General features: G+C 44.9%; 2 protein-coding genes across 3 annotated transcripts in view; both read left to right on the forward strand.

Annotated features, from left to right (window-relative positions):
• The window catches only part of SLC25A13 (solute carrier family 25 member 13), an 85,824-nt gene that overhangs the window by 8,234 nt on the left and 65,002 nt on the right, over positions 1-12,588 (forward strand). The gene's annotated exons all lie outside the window — the stretch shown is intronic.
• Positions 3,538-6,663, forward strand: LOC140133776 (uncharacterized). 2 transcript variants are annotated; one of them, XM_072154355.1, is made up of 3 exons: positions 3,538-5,587; positions 5,854-5,969; positions 6,048-6,663. In XM_072154355.1, exons 1-2 carry the CDS (start codon positions 3,564-3,566, stop codon positions 5,939-5,941), a joined length of 2,112 nt encoding a protein of 703 aa, XP_072010456.1. In that variant the 5' UTR covers positions 3,538-3,563; the 3' UTR covers positions 5,942-5,969; positions 6,048-6,663. The 2 variants fall into 2 exon arrangements, with proteins under 2 accessions (XP_072010456.1, XP_072010455.1); XM_072154354.1 differs by having other exon boundaries at positions 5,854-6,663.

Here is a 12,588-nt window from a genome sequence, read left to right on the forward strand (position 1 = left end):
AGAGAACATACAAACGCTTTGCAGTTGTTAAACTGTGCAATAAAGTTCCTAAAACAAAGTATTTTAGTGAAGTAGACCTAAGGTAAGTCAATAGTATAAGAATGGTAGGCATTCTACCTGACACTCCAGCTGATCACCTGAAAGGAGGCGGCTCTATTCATTAAAGGGGCCGTCCCACCAAACTTAGAAACCAGCGGTCAGACAAAGATGAGCTGAAACCTTGCCTTGTACAACAACATAGAAGTGAGTGGATTGGCCATCGTGCACGTCCGTCAGTGCTCCAGTACCTGTCGCTTCTTTCTCCCAATCTTTTAGTGGTCTCGGTCGTCCTTCAATCTCGAAACGTATCCCCCCCTAAACCTATTAGTTGTCCATGGTTTAAAATTTGAACCCTTATCCATAGGCCTTACAGGCATTTCTGGAAATTTGGGCCAAAGCAATTTTTGACAACTTCTTGACGTTTACAAATAAAACCGAAATTACAGCATAAAGAATTTTACCAAACCGTATATTTTCTGTAAACAGACACTTGCCCCATTTTCAAAATTGCATTAAAGTTTTATAGACCTAGGCACCTTCATACAATTTTGATTCGAAGTGTAAAATATTTAAAAAAATGTATAAAATTTGACCTTATGGCTAAAAATGGTGCTCCAAACAGAAAATATTTAGTTTCACATCTCCTTAATGTAATAGATGAACTTGTGTAGAGTTCACAGATAGCTCATAGACATATGTTCACATGAATATCATCATATCCCTTAAACTGATATACCGTATATACTCGAGTATAAGCCAACCCAAGGCCCCTAATTTTACCACCAAAAACTGGGAAAACCTATTGACTCGAGTATAAGCAGAGGGTGGGAAATGCATTGGTCACAGACCCCCCCCCCCCCCAGTATATAGCCAACCAGCCCCCTATAGTATACAGCACTGCCCCCAGTAGTATACAGCGAGCCCAGCATTAAAAAAAAAAAAACTTATATACTCACCCTCCGGTGGCCCCGATGCGTAGCGCTTCTCCCCCGATGTCCGCACGGCTAGTCTTCTTGCTTCCGCGCCCGTCTTCTGCAGGGCGCCGCCATTGTTCTCTCCCGGCTGCTGACGTCATGTTAGGCGCCGCCCGGGAGAAAAACAATGGCGGCGCCCGACAGAAGACGAGCCACGCGGGCATCGGGGGAGAAGCGCTACGCATCGGGGCCACCGGAAGGGTGAGTATATAAGTTTTTTTTTTAAGTCATTTTTACTTTCGTATTGACTAGTGTATAAGCCAAGGGGACGTTTTTCAGCACATTTTTTGTGCTGAAAAACTCGGCTTATACACGAGTATATACGGTAACTAAATATCTGCTTTTCAACTAGACATTTTAAAGAGAACCCGTCATGCAAAATAACCCCCCTAAACTAAATATATTTTCCAATACGTCCCCCATGACGGCCCACTTGGAGGATGCCCCTTGACCTCTGTAGGGACAGGAAGCAGAGAGGTTAAAAGCCTCCCACCCGCATCCTCCCGCCAGTGTCTTCCTGTCCCTACAGGGGATAGGTCAGAGAGGCTCCTCTCCTCCTAAGGGGGGGGGGGGACGCATGTTCTCTTTTTAGAGAAAAAACTTACCGGGGTTACGCCGGCCTATTGCAGGTCGTAGTTCCCCTCCGGATCGGGTCCGCGGCCGGGTCTTCCCTCCCTGGTCCCTCGATGATCCGGACAGCGGCCTCTCCAGCAGCCGAATGGGGCCTACGCGAGGCCGCGCGGAAAGCTCCGTTCCCAAGAGTTCTTTGCGGCCGATGACGACTTCCGGCCGCGACCGGAAGTGACGTCAGACGCGCCTCGGAGCGAACGAGCGCAGCAGAGCCACCAGCTAGGGGGATGGGCTCCCCGTTAAGGTATAAAAATGGAGCTCTATCAGAGAAATGGTGTCTGTTTGGAGCATATAGCGTTTGGTGGCCTGGCCGTCCCAGACATCTTTTTGACATGGCTGATGAGGCAGACTTGGGCCTACTCCACCCTCCTGGTTACGTAAGTGGTGCTGTATGGCATGTTCTAGTAGTGTATCATATTAGAACTCCAAGTTAGTTACTCCTTACCTTTCTCCCTTAGGATAAGGATCAAGGGACTAAGGGGAAAGGAAAAGAGGACAGATCTGAAAAATCTGAAAAAGCTAGCAAACCTGCTAAGAGCAGAAGTACTGCTAAGAAATGCAATATGTGTTTTCGCACTATGCCCGAGGCTTACCAGAAGCCCATTTGTAAAACCTGTATAGAAGAGTTTATGCGAGAGGAAAAAACTTCATTTATGGATGAACTAAAATCGTTTATTGAGGAGAAAGTAGTGGCTTCAGTGGCTTCGGCAACACAGAAGGAACCCCCTCCAAAAAAACCAAGATTAGCGGACATCTCCTCCTCTGAGGAGGAAAATTATGATTCTGAAGTCCCTTCCTACTCCTTGGGGGACACAGAAGAAATCGATTCCCAGGATGTAGGTCAAAAGACTGACCCACGTCATCTCTTTCAGTTGGATGAGTTAGATAATCTACTGAAGGCCATTCGCGAAACTCTAGACATCGAAGAGGAAGTCCCCTGCACATCTAGAGAGGACGAATTGTTTGGAGGACTGAGAGCCAAAAAACAACGCGTTTTCCCAGTTAACGATACCCTTTTGGGGTTAATTACAGAAGAATGGAAGGACCCAGAGAAGAAGATCACAACTTCCAAGGGGTTTAGACGACGTCTAGTCTTTGATCAGGAAGTCTCCAAAGTTTGGGACTCTGTTCCTAAAATGGATGTGCAGGTGACAAAGGTTGTCAAGAAAACAGACTTGCCGTTTGAAGACTCGGCGCAACTCAAAGACCCTATGGACCGAAAGGCAGATGCCCTTCTTAAAAAGGCCTGGGAAACATCCATGACAAGCCTAAAGTCAAATCTATCGGCTACCTCAGTTGCCAGAACCCTCTTCTTCTGGTTAAACCAATTGGAATCCCACATCAAAGAAGGCACCCCTAGAGCTTCTCTGTTAGGAAGTATTCCTCTTCTTAAATCTGCCACTGCCTTTCTAGCTGATGCTTCAGCTGAAGGCGTCCGTTTTGCGGCCAAAGAAGGGGCTCTAACAAATGCCACAAGGAGAGCCTTGTGGTTAAAACAATGGGGCGGTGACATTCGTTCTAAAACGAAGCTATGCAGCATCCCGTTTACTGGAGATTTCGTCTTCGGTCCAGAGTTGGACGCCATATTAGAAAGAGCCTCTGATAAGAAGAAGGGGTTTCCGGAGAACAAAGCACCTTCCAAGAAACCTTCATTTCGTCCCTTCAGGAACACCAAGGAGACCTTTCGGGGCAAAGGTAAACAGGGTCGCTGGAGTTACCCTAAAGGCGGCAGAGGTCGGGGGTTTCTATTCTCAAATTCCCCTGACAACTCCGGAGGGAAGAGACAATGACGCCAGAGTGGGGGGGCGTCTTCTAGGGTTTGTCAACCAATGGTCTTGTATTACCTCAAACCCTTGGGTCCTGAATATTATCAACTCGGGATACAGGATAGAATTCACTACCCCCCCACCATCAAGATTTATGCCTCCCTTATTATCTACCTCTTCCTCTACCCATTCTCTCATCTGGCAGGAAGTCTCATCTCTCATTCTCGCAGGAGTGATCTCCCGGGTCCCTCAAGATCAAGAAAAGACGGGCTTCTATTCTCCCCTCTTCCTGGTCAAAAAACCAAACGGGTCAAACCGGATGATAATAAACTTAAAGGCCTTGAACAAGTTCATCACTTACAGACGTTTCCACATGGAATCGGTAAGATCTGCGACCCAAATCATTTACACAGGTTACTGCATGTGCACAATAGATCTGCAAGACGCCTATTATCACGTCCCAATTCACCCATCATCTCAAAAATTCTTAAGATTTTCTGTCCTCTCTCCAGAGGGTTCTGTCCTACACTTTCAGTTTCGGGCTCTCCCCTTTTGGGATTTCATCAGCTCCAAGAGTGTTTACAAAGATCATGGTGGAGGTGGTTGCTTTTCTGAGACTTCAGCGAGTATCTATCGTCCCTTATTTAGACGACCTGCTGATTGTGGGAAAAGACAGTCCAGATCTCATTATAGCAAGAGATCTTACGATACACAAGCTTTCAGAGTTGGGATGGTTAATAAACACCCCAAAGTCAGATCTTTCTCCCTCCACCCTCAAGAAATTCCTTGGTGTAATGTTAGATTCCACTCATCTGATGTCCTTTCTTCCTCAGGGAAAAGCGGAAGATCTGAGACAACACGTTCGCTCCTTCAGAATGAAGATTTCTATATCAATCCGAGGAGCCATGAAGATCTTGGGACTCCTTACAGCCTGTCTCCCATCAGTGGCCTGGAGTCAAAATCATTCTCGCATCCTACAGAATTGGATTCTGAGCAGTTGGGATCGAAGACCCTCAGGTTTGGACAAGAAGGTCATCATCCCATCCTCAGTAAAAAGAAGTTTACAGTGGTGGTTACAGAGGAAGAACCTGGAGAACGGGGTCCACTGGCATTGTCTTCTGCGTCTCACAATTGCAACCGACGCAAGCAGTGTGGGCTGGGGAGCGGTCTTCCCTTCCCATTACGCCCAAGGTCTATGGACGCCTTCCCAATCCCGGAAGCCATCAAACTATCGAGAGCTACGGGCCATCTGGGAAGCCCTAAGGCAAAATACACCTCTCCTGAAAAACAACCATGTACACATTTTATCAGACAACACCACAGCGGTGTCTTACTTAAGAAGACAGGGGGGGACAAGATCGACGACTCTTTCCACCTTAACACATACGATCTTCTCCTGGGCAGAGGAGAACGTGCTCTCCCTCTCCGCAACTCACCTGAGAGGAGTTCTAAACAAAGAGGCAGACTACCTCAGCAGGGAACAGATTTCTCCCAACGAATGGAGCATCAATCCAGAGGTCTTCATCCATTTGACAAGTCTGTGGGGAATTCCTCAAATCGATCTCTTCGCCACAAAGAAGAATACGGTATGCCATCGATACTACACTCTGGAGGCAGGAGCACCGAAGGATCGACTGGATGCTTTCAGCCACCGATGGGTCGAACCTCTTTCCTATGCCTTTCCCCCTATTCCCTTAGTGGCAAGGGTCCTCAGAAAAATCCTTACGGACCAGGCAAGGGTGATACTGATCTGTCCAAATTGGCCAAAGAAGAACTGGTATCCTCTGTTGACATCCCTGACCCAGCAGCAACCAGTGATACTACCCTCACGGAGAGACCTGTTACACCAGGGACCGATTCTACATCCCGACCCGGGACGGCTTCAGCTAACAGCTTGGATCCTGAGTCCGAATTCCTGACATCGCGGGGACTTTCAATGGCTGTAGTAACAACTCTTAAGGCAAGTAGGAAGAAGGTTACGTTCGCAATTTATCATAAAATTTGGAAAAAATTTGTAACATTTTGTGGAGATAATCCTCCATCTCAATCTAACCCCAATATCTTACAGATTTTGGACTTTCTACAGAAAGGCCTGGAACAGGGCCTTTCTACTAGCACCTTAAAGGTCCAGGTCTCGGCCCTTGGCGCCTTCTGCGATCGTCCACTGGCGGAGCACAGGTGGGTCAAAAGGTTTATCCTAGCCTCCTCCAGAATCAGACCCCAGATTCTCAGGAGAGTTCCTACATGGGACCTAAAACTGGTTCTAGACGCACTTTCCAGACCACCATTTGAACCTCTGGATAGCGCCAACATAAAGAACTTAACGTTAAAAACTACCCTTCTTGTTGCTGTCACTACAGCTAGAAGATTGGGTGAAATTCAGGCTATTTCAATCAAAGAGCCTTATATGCGAGTTCTGTCTGATCGTATAATTCTTACTTTAGATCCAGGCTTCATTCCCAAGGTGACATCCAGATTTCACAGAGCTCAAGAAATCACACTACCATCTTTTTGCGAAAATCCCTCCACTAGTAGGGAAGCTTCGTGGCACCTTCTAGACGTAAGAAGAATTGTACTAGCTTATATAAAAGCTACGGAGTCCTGGCGTTTAGACAATAACTTGTTTATTCAATTCCAGGGAAAAAACAAAGGGAGAAAGGCCTCAAAGACATCAATAGCAAGATGGCTAAAGTTAGCTATCTCCACCTGTTATACGCAACAAGGGAAGGAGACCCCAACGGACCTAAAAGCCCATTCCACCAGGGCTATGTCCACTTCCTGGGCTGAAAAAAGAGGTGCATCATTAGAGCAGATTTGCAAGGCCGCTACCTGGGCCTCATCATCCACCTTCATAAAACACTACAGACTGGATTTGCCTTGTTCTCAAGATCTTTCCTTTGGCAGGAAAGTTCTACAAGCTGTCATCCCACCCTAAAAATTTCTACTTATCTGGTAGATCTCCAAGTGGGCCGTCATGGGGGACGTATTGGAAATATAGAATTAGACTCACCGGTAATTCACTTTCCATCTAGTCCTCCATGACGGCCTATATATATTCCCTCCCTGACTTATTCTGTATGTATGTGAATGTTTAACATACAAAATAAAATTTTGTTGTACCTTCCACCGGTGTAGTTATTTGGTAGACACTGGCGGGAGGATGCGGGTGGGAGGCTTTTAACCTCTCTGCTTCCTGTCCCTACAGAGGTCAAGGGGCATCCTCCAAGTGGGCCGTCATGGAGGACTAGATGGAAAGTGAATTACCGGTGAGTCTAATTCTATATTTCATAAACTACCATTAGAGAGCATTGCCTCTATCCCTTCATTGTCCCTCTACAGGCCTGTAAACCTAAGCAATGAGGTCCTAAAGCTGTATGCAAATGACCTGTGAAATGTCCAATGAAGCATTAGCATATTCAAGCTGTCCACTCTATTCATGAGTGGGAGGCACAGCCACACCCCCAGTGCTTGACTGACAGCCTGTATAATGATGTGAGGCTGTATAATGATGTGCTTCCTGGTGCTGGTGGCCACGCCCCCTGCAGCCTGTGTGTGTATAGGAGAGATACATCAGCTCCATGCAGCCATGTTACAGCAGAACATGTCAGATTCATGTGTAGCTGATGTCTGTGTCTCTCACCTGTATATTAGGAGGATGCAGCATGTCAGCAGATGCAGCACACACACTAACCATGCTTTACTATACATTACACACAGACATGAGCAGGGGGAGGAGAGGGGAGGGGTAACAGGGGTGACATCACTGCCTCTGACCATGTGACCAGCCTCATTTACATGATAAAGAATAGATGATTTTACAATGAATAATGTATGAAATAACTAGATAAAGGCTGGGATGGATCCTTGTGAGCTGCTCCAACAGGTAGTGGTGACAGGACTAGTGGCAGAGACCTGATGACAGGTGTCCTTTAAGACCGTCACAGCCTGCAAAATATAGCAATAAAACAGATTTAAGTAAAGGCACCCCTAAACTGATATATTTTTTGAAAGTAGACAACCCGGCTAATGCATTTTGTCTTAACGGTTGACAGTTCGTACCACCATCATGCAACTTTGTGAAAACATCAAAGCAGAGATTTACACACAAATAGGGATTTAAAAAGTGAGCAGAGTTATATATATATACCACAACATCAACAAGAATGCTAAAACAAAAAGCATGCAATATTTGGTTGCAATACACAAAATATAGAATGCACAAAGGTTCCTGTTCTGTCAAAATCATTTTTTTTCCAGAAATCACCGCCTACCATGTATACAAAAATAACTTTAATCCATACACACTACCACCTTCATGCAACTTTGCAGCAAACATTAATAAAAATGCAAAAAATTACATAAATTCTAAATTTCCACTAAAATCAGTACAAATCCAGAATACTTGTATAAAGAAAATATACTTTCATAAAGAAAGTAAGATGTGAGGAGTTCATACATTCCCCACGTGTGTATACAGTATCCCCCAAAATATGCAACAAAAGCAACGTTTAATCTGCATTGGGCACCAAACAATGTTTGCTGAAAATTGCACGGAGCTTCGCACAGATATATTATTGTGTGCCCCCAGATACAAAAGAAAAAAATATAACTACCGTATATACTCGAGTATAAGCCGACCCAAGTATAAGCCGAGGCCCCTAATTTTACCACAAAAACCTGGTAAAACCTATATTTTTTTTACTCGAGTATAAGCCAAGTTTGGGTTTTCAGCACATTTTTTTTTTTGTGCTGAAAAACTAGGCTTATACTCGAGTATATATGGTATAAACAAGCTAATGATATAACAAAAGTCACTTTTAGATGTGCGCCATTTTATTTGTGCAATAGCGAAATCCATCGTGGCTAATAAGAATTAGTGTAAGAACTATGGAGGAGGATGTGGAATAAAAAAAAAAATAGAAAAATTCTGGAACTTGTTTTTTTTCATGTTGCTTCTAATTTTTTGGACATGTTCGGGGTCACAGTATTAATATGTAGCCTCATTAGGTGAAGGGGATCAAATGTTCATCATTTTGCTCAATTTACGTTAAATATGAGCAAAATGCTTGATATGAGAATCGGAGAGCAAGTGCGTTCTTAGATTGTTCTGGGTAGAACAGAGAGATAACACCCTGAACATTAGGAGATTTTGTCCCTTATCAAAATTTAGCAACATATAAAATCAATATTTACATTATCTCTCCGTGCTTGTGTGGGTTTCCTCCCACACTCCAAAACATACTGGGAGGATGATTAGATAGTGAGCCCCATGGGGACAGGGACTGATCTGGCAAACTCTGTGCAGCGCTGCAGAATCTGTAGGCGCTATATAAATGGAATAATTATTATCATCTTTGGGGTGCAAGCTGCTCCTGTATGCAGCATCTCCAAATTCTCCCTGCTAGCTAGAAATCTGGAAATGGGGGGGGGGGGGGTACACTTCAGAGGGCTATTACTTCGGATCCCTGGCACTTTATTCATAAAAATCGCACCCAAAATTCTCATTTTACATGTGAATATCTCTGGTTCCCTGACACCTAGAAACACAATTTTACATTGTATTACTTCTTCTTTTTTTTTTTTTTTTTTTTCCCTGAAAGAGGACGTTTCTAGGTGCCACAGATCCAAAGTTATAGCCCCTCTGAAGTGAGGCCGTATGAGATAAACCCTTTTCCCTGCCAAGGACGTAACAGTGTATTCTCGTCTAAATCGACACAGCAGGATATGCCATGAATACATGATTGACGGATATTCCACCTTGAAAATGAAGGCCTGATAACCCCCCCCTTTACCACAACCGGGCCTAATGGGGGAGTTAGCTACTCATGTGCCCCCTACTGTTCATTCAAGTCTATGGGATTGCCAACAATAGCTGAGTATATATCGTAGGCACCTATGTATTAAAGTTTCGATTCTAGCTTTGAAAAGACATTCAGTAGAGTCTTGTTTTGCGTCTACCCTGCAGGAGAGGATTTCTGGGGGCTCTAGGCACCCCAGTTTTTGTCAGTTGAATGAGACCTATCCTATGGATTGACCATTGATGTATTAGGACTGTAGGGTTAACGTTTCCATTCTGTTGTATCTTGGCGTATGGCTCCTACATAAGCTGTGACTTTGATACGTCCCGCTCCTGTAGCTTGGCACTTCATCTTCTTCACATTCTCATCATCTTGAGCTTTTTCCATACTCAATGTCTCAGTAGGGAGATTATCTCTCCTACTTCAGCAGGGGGAAAAAAAACCCCACCGTCTTAAGACAGATTGTCGCATCTTTCTTGTAAACTGCTTCTTAAAATACATTCTGCATCTTGATCCTTTTCCCCCGATTTGCTGCTGAAAAGCAATTTTACTCCCAGTTTTCTGTGCATTAGCTTTATGAAGAATCAACCACTTAGGCCCCCACCTGCCGGCCCACCGGCGCCTCTGGATATTGCATTGATCCAGATTTAAGGCTTCTTTCGAGCTTTCCAATTCCCTTGAATTTCGAGTGTTTAGTGTCAAGCTCCGTCTCCCGTACCCCCAAGGAGTCTCTCAATGGCTTGGTAATTGAAACCCTTTATGTCCGGGGGTAAGTGGCTTCCGAAAACGGATTACGGTGCCAACTTTTCCAATATTTCATCACCCGGTGGTTTCTCTCTTACAGATTATTCCGTCGTTGCCCTGGCCGCCTCATTGACTTCCTATTTTAAGTATTTAAGTCGTGAAGAGGCATCGGGCCGGATCACATACACATAATTTTTTGTTTGTTTTTCCTGCCCGTAAAATGACTGCAATTTTAGAATAACATTTTGAGGTCATTCTCTAAAAAACAAACTTTTCTGTCATTTCTTCAGCTAACATTTTGAATATAGTTTGTCTAAGCCGGGCTGAAATCTGCACAGAAACTAAGGAATTATATTGGGAATTTTTTGCATTCCTGGATAGTTCTAGGTGGTGGAGGGCTCGATGCAAGTATAAAAGAAGGCACCGGGTCGGAGTGGTGAATGGCATCTTCCCTGGGAGTTTTGGGTAGTGGAGAATTTAAAGGAGTTGTATATTTGTTGGATGAGCTGCCCAGCCCGGTCCAGGATCATCAATCTTGGAAGGCTCCGTGCTCTGTCTAGTGGTCACACACTGCAAAATGTAGACTTGGAACACTAAAGAGAAGCCATGAGTAGACCATCATGGAAAATCCCTTTAACCCTGATGGTTTGAGCATATGAGAGGGTTACATGCCTAGTTTCTTGGGTGACCTATGACTCGAAAGCTGAATGCTCACCCCTATATTGGTCTTTGGTAGTAGAGGTTTGCTCATAGGGCACCATTTATTCCATGTTTATGTACATTGAATATAAGGGGTTCACATAGATTACAATAAAGGTAACCTACTATTACGGATCTACCTATTAAAGGGAACCTACCACCACGATTCTACCTATAAAGGTAGAACTGGTGGTAGGTGGATGTAAGGGATGTGAGGATAGCCCTTTTTAGAGCTAATCCTCACGTCCCCGCTAACTTTTGGTAAACTTTATTCCCCTAATATGTAAATTTTGTTATGCGGCTACTGTGGTGTGGAGTAGCCGGGCACGAGGCTACACGGCGCGGCTACTCCACGCCCCAGTAGCCACGTTACTCCTCCTACCCTGTTGTGTGCGGCAAGCCGGAGCTGTGCGACCTCGGAGCTGTGGCTGCTCAGCCGTGGGCCTGCGTTCTGCGCATGTGCAGAACGCCAACATGTCGGACGAGGGACGGAGCTGCGAGCCGCACTCAACAGGGTAGGAGGAGTAACGTGGCTACTGGGGCGTGGAGTAGATGCACCGTGTAGCCTTGTGCCCGGCTACTCCACGCCCCAGTAGCCGCATAACAAAATTTACATATTAGGGGAATAAAGTTTACCAAAAGTTAGTGGGGACGTGAGGATTAGCTCTAAAAAGGGCTCTCCTCACATCCCTTACATCCACCTACCACCCGTTCTACCTTTATAGGTAGAATCATGGTGGTAGGTTCCTTTTAAGGTAGATCCGATGAAAAGTTCCTATGATGTATTGTAGTATAGCCGTTTTTAGGGCTCATTCTTTCGTGGTCCAGAACTTTTATAAATTTTAATTCCATATGCAAATTTCCTTAAGAGGCTACTGGGACGTGGAGTCGCTGGAGCTGAGGCTACTCTGCGGCCCAGTAGCCTCTTTCGTTCTGCCTACCAATGCATCTTCAGCGCGCAGCTACGAGGAGATTCTGTGCATGCGCAGAACCCAGCTAAGCAGACGAGTGTTACGAGGAGCTGCGCGCTGAAGATGCATTGGTAGGCGGAACACAAGAGGCTACTGGGGCGTGGAGTAGCCGTGCCGTGTAGCCTCAGCTCCGCCTACTCCACGCCCCAGTAGCCTCCTTAGGAAATTTGCATATTGGGGGAATTCAGTTTTATAAAAGTTCTGGACCACGAAAGAATGAGCCCTAAAAAGGGCAATACTACTCTACATTAGAGGAACCTGCCACCGGATCTATCTCAATAGGTAGATCCATGGTGACTTGGTTTTTATACTTGCATCTTAAAGGAAACCTGAGGCTGGAGGGAAGACCTTTTGGCTTGAGGGATCACAACATATATGTGAAGGTAGATGCAGAAACCTGGTGAAGGAGCGGTACATGAAAGTTATTACTTATTGTAGACTATCCTAAACAGATGGGTTTTCAGGTTAAGTTCGGAAGGTGGAGGGACAATCCTGACTCATTTTGGTAGAGCATTCCAGAGTACGTGGGAAGCACGGGAGAAGTATTTGGCTCGAGTTGAATATGTACTTTCATTCTAAACAGAAGTGTTGAGTGGTCGCCTTAAAGTCCACTTGGATTGAAACCTTCTCTTCTAGGGTTCACTTACTTTATACAGCTACTATTCTGTGTTGCTGCCTCACTGCAGATATGAGCCCATAAAATGTTCTTTTATGTACAATTCTTAGACGTTGCTGTACAGTTAGGTTTTATTTTAGGTTTTACTGAGCTTATTGTTTGTTCAGTTAATGTAAAAGTGTGACGGGCAGTGAGTGTGATGTGGTTGTCATCTGTAATGTGATAAGGTTGTTTGCCCAGATTTCACTGTAACGCTCTGTTCACACTAGGTGTTTGTATCTGTAGTAGTATTTTAGGTTAAAGTTACCTTTTAAAAGGAACCTGTTATAACAGTTTATAGTTCTCTATGGG

This window comes from Engystomops pustulosus, chromosome 5 (assembly GCF_040894005.1).
Source record: "Engystomops pustulosus chromosome 5, aEngPut4.maternal, whole genome shotgun sequence".
Classification (NCBI taxonomy): Eukaryota; Metazoa; Chordata; class Amphibia; order Anura; family Leptodactylidae; genus Engystomops; species Engystomops pustulosus.

What these genes read in the sequence shown, in the direction of transcription:
- LOC140133776 (XM_072154354.1), top strand. Translation starts at nt 3,564, where the DNA reads ATGCCTCCCTTATTATCTACCTCTTCCTCTACCCATTCTCTCATCTGG. An exon ending in CGTCCACTGGCGGAGCACAG is followed by an intron (nt 5,588 to 5,853) that starts GTGGGTCAAAAG and finishes TTCTTACTTTAG; the next exon opens with ATCCAGGCTTCATTCCCAAG.